Here is a 13,294-nt window from a genome sequence, read left to right as displayed (position 1 = left end):
AATAAACCAAAAGGATCAATTATTTCTGCACTACATTCCTTACCATCTCAGTTCTCCAAGCTCTTTAAGTAATTTCCTTAGGAGTAATTCAAAGCAATGGCAAAGAGTCCTTGGAGAAGTGTGTTTGACTTTACCAGACTTCTGAAAACTTCAGTGAGCAAAGATGTGGCATTTTTCAGATACACTCTCTGGTCTGTACAGGACATGCTTACAAAACAATAAGAAAGTCTCTTTGCCAAATTTTAGCCAACTAACCCACCATTCTACTCACATGGGTACATAAATGAAATAATTGATCATCTTCCCAACAATGCACAAGATTTATATTGACTGTGCCATTTAAAGAGACTAAAAAAATGCTGTCTTACTTTTTACAGTGAACATGAAGAAAGAGTAATTACAGAACCACTAGATGGAAAACAATCACAGTATTTTAGTTAAAGAGTCTGAGACTAAGTAGTGTAATGTACTCATCTGCAGTCTGTCATAATGAAGGCAGTAATTTGTTCCAATACTATTTACGTATCTTAAATCATTTGGTGCACGATAAACTTCACAACAGCACTGCAAACATTTAAAAACTACAATTTTGTGGGAAATATGAGTTCAGGATTAGGATGGCAAAAATAGGGCGTGATTAAAGTAAGACACTTCACTTTCTATAGTTCCAGGAGGGGTTCAGGGGCAGGAGAGGGGGTGAGGTTTCCTTGGAAACCACTCTACATGTATAGTTGCACTGTTTAATATGGATTAGATGGCAGAGTTACTACAAAGCAAATATAATTATTATTCTTTAAACAGAACAAATCTAGAAAACAAACATTTACAATCTCTAAGGAACATAAAAGGATGCTCAACAGGACAGCTCAAACAGCAAGAGTGCACAACCAGAGCAAAAGAGAAAAGCCATCAGTGTCCAAGCTGTGAAAGTAATAATGAGAATGAATTCCATGTGTGTCCTCTTGTGCAATGAATGACTGCCACAAGCACAGTCAAGTCTTTTATTTGCTTGGTCTCCCTACAGTCATAATTAGAAGGACATGTTTCAGTTGGCATAGGTCTTGGAAACAGGCAGCCTTTCAGGAGAACAAACTCATTTAAACCCATTTTTATTAACAAGCATGTCTTTTTTAAGGGCCACACATAAGATATTTACCAAGAAGCAAACCTTAAGGGTGAAAAAAAAAGGTCTATAAAATATTGGCCAATCATCACGCTTTAAGTGGGTACAGTTTAGCCCCCAGAACCATCTGCTGCTGCCCTGGAATCCAGTTCTGAATGGCCTTGATTTTAGGATCACTAGAGGCCTCCAATGTCAGCAGAAGGACTGCAGCAGCCACCAGCCCTGCAGACACCCATGCACATGGTTAAGTATTTAAATATGCATTCAAAACACAACCTCCACAAAAAACACAAGTGGAAATCAAATGAAACTAAAGGCTACAGTCAAAGGCAAGAAAATCTCACACTGTTTCTTAAACTTAACTCAAGTTTACAATCAACCATTAAAATTTTTTTTAAGTCTGCACAGTTTTCATCATTTCACCTGAACTGTTAAATTAAAGAAAACAACAAAAAAGATAAGGAAAAAGATAATATTTAAATCACTGTGGTTTTTAAGCACTTGAAGCTATTGCATTACTGCAAAATAAAATGATAGAAAGATAAAGCTGTTCAGTTTTTTAGTCAGAGACAGATCAAAGTCAGCCCTGAATTGCAAGTCTATTTAAATCAGGTTTTGATACAATAAATTAAATTTTCAGATACAAAATGCAAAAATTCAATAGAAAAATTGATCTACAAAACCAGAGCTGTTACATGAAACATTCTCTTATTATGAGCCACCTAAATAGCTGTCAGCTCTCCTAACAACTTCATGTTAAAGCAACAGAACACAAACATCACCATCACATTAAATCCAAGGCCTATATGCAATTACTGCCTTGACATCTCATTTTTTTTAAAAGACATGCAGTTATTTATTAGAAGGCATTTGATAAGGAAACACTGAGTAAGTACTACTAACTGTTGGTGAGAGTCTGTTCACATGCTGAAGAGAACTTAAATTTCCACAGGGGGTGGGATTTTTGTTTCCAGTGATCAGCAAGGCACTGTATTTTTGTGCAGTATATTGATGGTGCTGCATTTCATTACACTGTGAAATTCAAAACCAACCTCTTCTTATGAAAGAAACTCCATGAAAGAACATAAGCAGGATCTTTCATGACTTGGAGAATATTCTCAATAGTCCATGGAAATTTCCTATCACAATAAAAAAGAAAAACAAGACCAAACTACAACCTTTATTAAAAAAGCCTCTTGACAGAATAATAAATTACTAATTAACAATTAGCTAACTCTAATCACAGAATTAGACATACTTTTAAAAATTATTAGCTTTTAAGCATATTAAATACTAAAATCTAAATGTAGCCAGGTAAATGCTACAGACTTGCATAATACATGGCACCATTTAAAGCAGCAGTCTGGGAGCAGGGTACATCAGCATAAGAACTGTATTTTAAGCACCATCTATACAGGGTTATTGCCCAGCTTATTTACTGCTGTTACCATGATCTATGGCTGTGTGACAACTGTCACAGTCACAATGGAGTATGACAATGGAGTGTCACACCACTATCAAAAAAAAATAATTTACGGTAACTGCACATTTCTCGTTTTTAGCAGTGATCTAGCACAAAGTCTTACTTAAGTACAATTCTTGCAAAATACAGTACTGCTGATGTCAAAATCTATTCCAAAAATTTCCAGTGATTTAAGCATAGTTTTAGATGGCATTGAGTAAAGAGCTCTAAATCAACTGAGCACTCGTCTTAAATATGTCATTTAAGAAACAAGATCACAAAGAGGAGGAAAACCCCCAACATTCATCAAAGGGAAATGAGTTTCAGATAACTTCAACACTCTGTGCTAGAAAGATACCACAGAGGTGGAGATGTCATCTCTAAAAACAGAGATGTTATTTATATTTGCTCCTTCTCTAAATTTAATGCTCAGCATTCCAATGCAGAGTTGCCAATTTTCCTCTTGTATGGAGATCAGAAAAGGATAAAAAAATGAACCTGCATTGAACATGGGTGTTTCCTGTCCCTTTGACATGTCCATCCCCCTGGTTAAATCCTCTACCACCAAGGCAACAGCTGACATCTCCACTGCAGGAACAGCACATGCACATAAAAGCAGTTTTTTCTTCCCTAAATAGATCACCTACTTATCTCACAGGGTAATTAGCAAAATTCAAGAATTTTAAAAAATGAAAAATAAAGTCTCAAAGATGGTAAATCTGAGTGAGACATAATTTGCTCAAAATGATACAGTAAATTAGTAGAAAAACCCAGTATTTCTGACAATAAATGGCAAAGGTCTTCAAGAGGACCTTATAAACTCAGCTTTCACTTCTCCCTTATAATCAAGCCATTTCTGTTTTCTGAGAACAAAGTGGAGAAGGTAAAACAAAGACTACTAGAGAGCTATATAATCCATTACAAATGTCCACATTTAAGCTTTTATAATTTAAAAATATGTAGATATAGAAAATTCAAGTCTTTTAAATTGTCCTGTCTCAGGTTTCAGAACTTCCAGAAGTATGTCTTACTATTTTTAACATCTCACCACTCACCTCTTAATGTGTACTGGTCTGCAATAAAGTTGTTTTGCTGACTTAAATGCAGCAGTAGTAAAGCTGTGCAAGAAGCATACTAAATTAAAACATTATTAAAAATAAAGGTAACTAAACCATTGTAATTTATAGGTGCACACTGAATAGAGAGTAAGTTACTACCTGCAAAAGCCCAAACAAACCAACTAATCTGTCAGTCAATAGTAATCAATCAGGTCTGCTCTCTAGGGTTTTTGGTACTGTCAAAAGCATTTAGGAATAACTCCAGTGACAAAGCCAGAGAAAAACCTTCCAACTTGTCTGTCTAGTGAGCACATCTCAAGTAGTAGCAACCAAAATCTTCAACAGATAGTTTATTTGCAGTTCAAAAAGCCCATCAAAGTACTTGTCAAACAATGGACAGGACAGCAAACAGAACATCACTAGGATGACATTCCTTATACCTTACTAAGTCACAATGAAATGCAGAGGCTGTTCTGGCTTCTGGAAGCAGGATATGGAGAACCAGAAGAGCATAAATAAAGCCTAAGAGAGATGGAAATCACATTTTTTGTTTGTTTGCAACTTTTTTTTCTTGAGGTATCTTGTTTCTAGATCATTAAAAAAACCCAAATAAACAAAAAACCAAACAGATTCTTGTAAAGTTTTACTTTTGTGGGCACTTTTTAATGCCATCTCCACTTCTGCCCTCAATTTCATCATCCCATGTCCACTTGTGAAAACACATAGGAGCTCATGAGTTATTTCTTTGTTATTAAACCTGCAATTTTCAATAAATAGCCAGTTTTCCCCAAAAATATTCCCTTAAGTGAGGGAATATCCAGATATAGGCAGGGAAATCCCTGTTCTTTCAATCTTTCTCTGTAAGCAAGACAGGCTCCTTGCTGGTGCCAGGGAATACAAGATGCTGCCCCTTATGATGCCTGGAGTAGTATTTGAGGTTGTGCCTTTGCTTATGCCCCTTCCTCCCTCCACCATTCTCACTTCAGCAAACCTCCCACTGGAGTCAATTAGAATTTTGCTTGAGTAAGCACTGCAGGGTATGGCCTGTTGGCATTAAATAAGTCATCATTTTTAATTGGCATTTTAAGTTCCATCAAACTACAGACTCTACCTCACATTGCCTTAGTAAATGTTTGCACAGGGTAACAATTTGGATCATGTTAATATTCGCAAGCCATCCAAATATGCACTGTACAAATACTGAGGTTAGGCCAGTTATTTCAGGACAAAAGATACCAAGACCTATTCTTCTTAAATTAGTATGTATTTTGAAAGTCATAAGACAGCCTAAAGTTATTTCTTTTAAGGCATGCACATATTTCTTTTAGATAATTTGGTTGAGTGCCAGTAAGTATTGTATATACAGAAGACCTTATAAAAGCTTGCTTTATCAGTAAATTCATCCTAAGCCTCTTTTTAAGTGTAACATTATTCATCTTGAAAAGGCTATAACAGCATGCTCACCACTTTTCATGATTACAGTAGCTGCTATCAAAACACCCCAAAAGCTCTCATTATTAGGATTTTCTCACCAATACCACTCCTCCTCCCCCTTCAAAAGGGATATTTAAACAATTTGGTTTGTTGTGTTAGCTGTATTACACACTTAGGATGTGTATCCTTTGGAGCACATGGGACTAGAATTCATATGAACCTCAACAAATGTTGTAGAACATAACATCAGATTTTTTAAATTTATTTATTTTCAGGATCCTGAACCACTTAGCCTAATAGCATTCTGGATATGTGAAGGACAAACTTCACACTATCTTGCCATTTCTACTCACGTGTGTGCTTATGTGGAAATATATGGAAAACACTAAATTACTCTAACATTCCTAGTTTTTCCCCCAGTTTCTCCAAAGAACCACAGAGACCTGAGTGAATCTTAAGGTAATCTAGAAAATGCCTTTTTTTATCCCCCCTCCAAAGGAAGTCGCCATTTCTTGGAGCACCAATCTCCTTCAAACATCCTCATGCTCAATTCCTAATGCATATTCAGGATTAATGACAGCTAAGAGAAAATATTGAGGTTGTGTAATATTAAGTCATGCTTACAGAAACTTAAAGGAACACATTTGCTAGGTACACCATGTTTACTTACAGACAGAAAAAGAGTGAGAGGAAAATACATTTAAAGCCAAAAAGAGTGGATTGTTTTTGTAGCATTCTAGAGTTAAAAGGCAAAGTACAATCAGTCCCTTAGTAAAACTGAATCTGACATCTCTTTTCTATCGAGATTAGGAATTATCATCTTGCAAACCCACAATTTGAAGCATCAGTGTCAACCTGTCTGGAATGCAATTTAGATTTTTTAGTAACATAAAATGCCTACTCTTCTATAGTCATTAGTAGCTGGCATAAACAATCTGACAGGGAAGGCCCCAACAGTTTGCAACATTAATTCAGTATTTTGCCAGTAGCTCTAGAGCTCTCAGGGGGGCAGAAGAAACACATCTCTTTAACCACAATCCCTGTTATTTTTAATTTTTTGTACTGATGATTTGCAAATCCTTTTCTGGGACCAACCTGATTTTTGTTGAAGAGCCAGAAAACACACAGTGGAGATAAGAATCACTAACATTTACGCACATGATTTATTTTCTTATAATTAAAAAAAAATGAGCTAATATAGATTAGCAGTTATTTCTTAGAGATTAATCTAAAAACAACCAGAGGAAAAAAAAATGTTTCTTTTGAAATGTAAACGTCTGAGATCTCTCATTCCCTCTAGTGGCCACTGCAGCTTAGACACAGGATTCAAAAATGTATGTGAACTGCATCCTTCCATTTGATATAAGTAACTAGACTGAGCTCTGCCGTGATGTCGCATTTTAAGTGGAACTCCCTGAAGAAATCAATGGGGAATTCTGCTTAAAAAACAGTAGCATATTATGCCCTATAGTTGCCTAAGGAAGATTTCTTCCCTGCAGGGACAAAAATGAAGGTCATTCTCTAGGAAGAGTGCACTAGGGCTGGGCTTAAAGTAATTGAAAATTACATTAACATTTTGATTGTTTCCCATGTGTTGTGCTTGCCTGGGCTTCAGATCAAAAAATATAAAACAGAGATTTAGGAAATGTGAATCAAAAAAGAACTGGTGCAATTCATGGTGAAAGGCACAAAATGTAAAAACAAATAGGAAAAGGCAAGTTGCTTTTTAAGAAGACTCACTTCGATCTGACAGATCAAGAAGCTGGAAAACCTTCAATCTATTCCTCCTCCTCAAAAAAAAAAAAACTATGTTTTGTGCTTACTATTATGTTCAAAACTCCTTTGAAAAGGGAAAAACACTAGTCTAGGAGTAGAATAGCAACATGTGAACATAACATCTAATTACTTAGGTAAAGGGAAGAAGATGGTAGGTACTAGAGAAATTTCAATCATGAACTCTATTCTTCCCAATCAAGATAAAAGGGAAACTTTGAGAAGTGTAATATACGTAGAAGAGAGTAATTCAAACTATTATTGCCAGTTTCCAGGCTAAATACAAGCACTGCAAGAAAAAACAAACAAAACCCTGGATTTTACAGTTCCTGTTTATGGTGGATTAAAGATTGAAGATAAATAAAGCAATTGATTAACATTGTGAAGGAGTGGGAACTACTGAAAGTATTGAGATATTATTAAATTGACAGCAAATGATACAAAGTCCGTTCTGATACCCTCATTTTAGAAGAAACAGAAGAACTGGATTTCTACAGCAGCAGCACATGTAACCAACTGAAAAATCTGGAGTGAGCCTGCTTATAAAGGAAACATAAGACCGGACTCATCACACTGGAAGTTTGATTAAGAGCATGAGAACAGCAAAGCTGAAATATACTTCCTTAAAGACCCAATGAGCAATTTGCAACTTAAAATGCCTCCATCTGCCTTGAAAAAAAAATTGAGTGTCACATAGGATCTCTATACAGAAGCATCTGAAAATACTTTTGTTCTAATGCAAGACTGTAAAATATCAGTTAAAATATCAGTCTCAGTTCTGAGCATCACACATGAAAAAAATGGAAATGAAATGGGGAATCCAAAGAACGATAAGCAATGAGGAAGATCAGATCAGAGATTCTAAAAAAATATTGGGAAAGGCTGGGGTTAGCACTTCCATTAATTCAAAGGAGAGATGACAACTCGATATGCTTCAAACACATAAAAGTACAAGCAGTAAAGGGATTAAGTTTCAGCAAGGCCGATAAGGACAACATTTTCAGACTGTAATGAAATACAACAGTTTAGCCTGCAAGGTCTGGCTTATTGAAGGTGTTAGGAACTAGTTAGACAATCACGAGCCCAAAGGAGCAAATACAGCTGATCCTGCCTTCGGGCAAGATCACAGGGCTGATGACAGAGGTCCTGCCCAGGACTGTAAGCCTATCAACAGGTGAAGAACAAGGCCAGTCACTGAATCTGAAAGACAGAAGATAAGAAGCAAAACAAGTGAATTAACAGCAAATACTCTTTTAACACATTAGCTTACTAGGCCACAGAACTCATTACCAGGGAAAAATAGAGGTTGAATGTTAAATACCTTCCTAAAAGCAATCACCCACATTTACAGACGCTGAAAAATATCCTCAAACAAAGGACTGTACAGCTATAGCACCAGTAATGGGATTATTTATGGTTGTTTACCTGTTAATTTTGCAAAACAAAGCATCGTTCACTGGGAAGGTTAGAGGGTGAGACCGATTTCCTCCAGTTTCCTGCCCTGAAAGACAGAGCACTAATCTGCATGCCCAGACATCAGGAGAAAAACATTGCCTGTCTCAATACTCACAAAAGGCCTAGAAGAACACTGCATTGCAAAACTAATGCATTAACACCTGTGCTTAACTATGGTTTGTGCTCTGCTAAGCACGTGTTCTCCCTTCAAAAACACTGTAGGTAGGAGGTAAGAAATTCATGGGAAAGGGTGTGCATTTCTGGAGAAATGGAAGAGTCTGCTCCCTTGAGCCTCAAGAAAATCAAAACCAGATTTAACACATTTGTCTTCCCAGAAAGTCAGTGTTCTCTCACTAACTCTTCCCAGTTTCCATGCTAAGAAATGTTAAGAAATGGGTGATGCTAATTGACCTACATTGCCTTTCAGCTTCACATCATCCAGTCCAAGTTCTAACCAGGCTAGCGAGCATTCAAATGCCATCAGACCTAAGTGACAACAGATGAGATAAGCTCAGTAAGAAATGGAATTTCCACCTTTCACATTGTATCACCACACTTTATTTCTGCCTTCCAAATTCAGCTACAGACCAGATGTCCTACCCTGTGTTCTGACTGTACCCAAGACAGTGCTCTTGGCTGAACATACTTCTTTAATTTGCAAACCAAACAATAAAACCAAAAAAACTCAACAAACCCACACCTAACAATAACAAACGAAAGTCCTTACAGCACAATCTTCCTGCTGTGATTTTCTGTGGAGATTCTGGTTTCTCAATGCTTTTTTTCTATATTAGCCTAAAAGCAGGGCGTTTTTCCCAGGTACTAGAAATGCAACAGTGCTTTCCCAATACAAGGATTGGCTTTGTCAGAAAATGAAAACTAGGTCATGTTTCTGACTGACATTATTCAAACACTACATCTTACAGGAGAGTAAATACCCACTATTTATATAGCTGTTAACAAAATCTGCATGGTTATGTTGCTCAGATTCATTGCCAATCATTCCTTCTCACCGAGTGCATTTAGTTAGAAGTCATAATAAGAACGGTTATTTCTATTAATTACTGTGTGCGTAAATATAGAAGGGAGACACTGCTTTCTAAGGCTCGGAGACTGAACCCTAGTTAAAGCACCAGAGCTTTGAAAACGGCATATTAAAAAACACATGCATTTAAAAAGAGTCCTAACAGATCCCAAGATTTCTTTTAAAATTCCCGGAGCGCCCTCTTGTGTGAGAACTGTCAGACAGTGGAGTTCTAAAAGTGCAACAACGTAATTACATTCCCTCTTATCACCCAGTAACTTTGCCTGTTTCTGACAGGCAACTTTTTTTTTTTCCAACCTGTTTCACTGGATTTTTATTCTCACGGACACATGAGCCGGCAAAGTCAAAGCCAAATCAGTGCAAAATAATCTATTCCTTATCTTGTCTCCTAAATAGCTTCCTCCAGTGTCTCCCTATTCAGCTCTGCAGGAGTGATACTTCCTCCAGGCTGCAGCACTGGCACATACCATACCCAAAGAAAAATAATAAGAAAATATCAGCTGACACTTTGAAGCTGATAGGAAAAAAACTGAAAAAATGAAATTCGAATTGAGAGGTGAGTGAGCAGGGGACTCAGCTTGCTTTTCATTGTCCATCTTCAAATCCGTCAGTAATTGGAAATTTCCAGAAAATAATGGTCTATTTACACTGGAATGTGGGTAGCAAAGCATCTTCCGTCAGAGAGGAAGATGAAGACTGAAAGGCATCTCAGACGCTTGCCCGAAGGTAACATACTGACTAATGGCACAGATTGCAAACTGACAGGTGCTCATGAAAAGCCCCAAATGCAGCAGCCAGAGCAAAGTCAGATTTTCCAGGGAAATGCACATATTGCCTGTTAGAGCTGCTATCAGCACCGAAAGTAGAGCAGACCCAGAGCTACTGAGGAAGAGTGGTGAAAACAAATTGGGAAGGAGGCAGATGGAAGGACCTGAAGTGAAGGTAGAAAGATAAAAGAAGACAGGGAGAGGAAGGGAGTTTACAAGCTGAATCCACATAGAACATGAAATCCTCATCACTAGAGTTACTCATTCTTTTAATTCTGGGCTTGACTTCTCTCAGCAATTAAACTGAACGTCCTTGACAGCCTGTCTTCTGTAGCAGCACAGAACTGAAACTAGACGTCAGCTTCAGCCCTTTATGGTCCCCCAAAGTATTTTAATTTTCTAAATTGGAGATTTATGGAAATGCTGACATTCATCTCTGGGTTAAAATGTTATCATGTTGCTTACAAATACAGACTTTCTTTCTCCTTTCAGCATGAAGGTTGACAAGACAGGCTTAGCTGCTTTCTAATCATCTCCCTGCCCGTGATGGGCTGTGAATTATGTGAGCTTTATCATCTTAATGCTTACATCTCTAAAAGCATCTGGTCACAGACATGCTTTTGCTCACTGCATTCTTTAAACAACAGTGGTAATAATTAGCAACTCTTGAGCAGCCTGATTACCATATGAATAGAGAAACAATTGAAAATGCAGCTGAATTAGGACCCAGCAAACATTTAAGTCTAAAATTACAGAATCTTTAGCAACAGATGTCATTCAAAAGTATACTTACAGCCACACCATTAATTAAATACACTAACAGCAGGCTCTAAATTGCACCACAAGACTTCAGATTTAATTGAAGAGACTTCATAGTACTGGCAACCTCTATTCCTTTGCAGACACTTAATAAAAGGGAACCTGAAGTCGGGTTAGTATGCTTCCAGCACTCTTATTAAATTATTATCCCTAAAAATAAATGCTTTTTGTTTCCATGTTTGTCTCTTCACGGGTATCAAAAAGTGAATCTTCATGTAATTAGACCTGCATTTATGCTGAAAAAACTACCAAAAAAACCCTTGATATGACTGAGAATCTACAGTTATTAGATGCCATCCAACAATGCCATCCATTACAAGTGAAAGAGAAGTGACAAACAATCATTTATCATATCTTAAAGAAAAATCTTAAGACACAAACTAGGATGCTGCATTGTCCTACTGAATGACAGCCACAGTTGTTTCTGCCTTATACTTCAAGGGGCTCCTACAGGACAAACCTTTTAAAAAGACAAAACTGTTCATAAAAACAAATATGAAGCATCATTATTTCTAACTCTGCATTAATTATACTCAACAGAATTAAAGGGGATGGCATGCTGCAGAGCACTGGCAAAGGGTTAAGAAAGGCTAACAGAAAATAAAAGTTCTGTCATCCTTGACATTCACTTTTGTAAAAAGGCAATGAAACCAAACCTCGAAATAAAATTACTGCAGACATCCTTTCATGCAGGAGCCTAACCATGAAAATGAGAAGAAAGACAACTGCAACTCAATATGGGCTCTTCTGCATCAGAATGAAAATGTGGAATAGTGATCAGCTACAGCCACCAGTGCACACAGGCTGGATCTAATTAATATAATGCCCAACTTCCCCACAGCACGGTGTGATATGGGTGTGTCTGTCACCAGAGGGATTCCCAGAGAGAAAATAGTACACATGAACACCGAGGTGTGGTAAGAGCTATTTATAACCAAAGGTGTTGTCTGTTTACAAGTGCCTCCATACACCAGATCCACTCACTGCCTTTCCAGATTCCTACTTTAATAAAATGGAATTTCATTAAATCTTCAGATAACTGCTGGCCATAAGCCAAGACACCAAGATGTTCCTCTCATCCTACAAAGGATTGAATCCTAATGGAACATGTGTACAGTTGTTAACCCATCAACAGTCTTTCCTCTCTGCCCATATCCTCAGTGTCGTAAGCAAGCCAGAAGCGGGCTGGGATCAGTCCAGATATTTACCTCCCTTTCTCTCAAACACACATCCATCCTTCATTATTACATGTTCTCTTCCAGACCTCAGTAATATTTACATTTAGTGTTCCCTGTGTGAACACTGAGAGGCAGATAATACCATATGTAAATTATTTCTGTCAAAAACAGCGAAGCTTCATTTTTTATTAGCAAGTTTATCATCCTGCTTTTTTCCAATCCATTTACCAAACTGTAAATTAGGTCCTCCAAACTTTCAGATTTTATCTGCAGAAGTATTTAGTCACTGGAGAGCCACAGCAATATTTTAATATACTTCTATAATGCCTTCCTGGTTTTGCTTATAGCTTGGGACAAAAGAAAAGGGAAAAAAAAGAACTAAGGAGAAAAAAAAAAAACACACCAAGAAGGAAAAAAAAAATTAAGGTGGGATAAAAAAAAAGTGAACAAAATAAGTGAAAAAGGCAAAACAAATGTCAACACACAGCACTCCTGGACTGTCTCAAAGCCATAGTAACATTCCTCCAAGACGTCAGAGACTGACAGACAGCACGTTATGGGCAGCACCCAGCACTCCAAGATTTTAAAAGCCCGGTAGTGTCACTGTCACCTGAAGAACAATTCCCCTGGCCTTGGGGATCCCACAGCACAAGGCACAGAGCTGCCTTGTCTCTCCTAGGTCTGCTGCCTCAGCAAATCCAGTTTACGCTTTTATTTGTTTCTTTTCTAAGCAAAATCCAAGCTGGGTCACTTCCCCAGGAATGAAAACTGGAGTTAAAAACGCATCTGAATTTGTTTCTCCTGACTACAATCTAAACAAGAAGCTAAGGAATAATTTTCTCATGATACAAAGGAGAGTATTTAAGGCTTTAGTAGACAGCGGCTTAGATCATCCCAGCAGTCAATCCCAACCACCAAAATCTAGGTCAGAGAAATGGAATGGAAGTCAGAGAGCTTCAAAGAATGAAACATTCATTTGTTAAGAATTATGGAAAAAGCTTAAGTCTCGGTTAGGACAAAGGTCATATTAAAGCTGCCAAGTGGAAATACAAGTTATCTGGAAAATAACCTCCTTCCAAATCCTACATGCAACAAATGCCTCTGAGAATTTGTCAAGAAACAACAAAAAGGACACTCTGCAGGGTAAATAAATACACATTGCCATCTTCTAGCTCTAAGT

The 13,294-nt window shown here is 37.3% G+C and overlaps 1 protein-coding gene across 1 annotated transcript in view; it reads right to left on the bottom strand.

The window, feature by feature from the left end:
- The window catches only part of ST6GALNAC3 (ST6 N-acetylgalactosaminide alpha-2,6-sialyltransferase 3), a 188,204-nt gene that overhangs the window by 174,233 nt on the left and 677 nt on the right, over positions 1–13,294 (bottom strand). The window contains exon 2 of the mRNA XM_030953567.1: positions 7,930–8,050. Within this exon, the coding sequence (XP_030809427.1) occupies positions 7,930–8,050 (121 nt within the window). The remainder of the gene's footprint in view (positions 1–7,929; positions 8,051–13,294) is intronic.

Source organism: Camarhynchus parvulus, chromosome 8, assembly GCF_901933205.1.
Source record: "Camarhynchus parvulus chromosome 8, STF_HiC, whole genome shotgun sequence".
Taxonomy (NCBI): domain Eukaryota; kingdom Metazoa; phylum Chordata; class Aves; order Passeriformes; family Thraupidae; genus Camarhynchus; species Camarhynchus parvulus.
The sequence above is the reverse complement of the archived record's forward strand: the minus strand, read 5'-3'. Positions and strand labels throughout refer to the sequence as shown.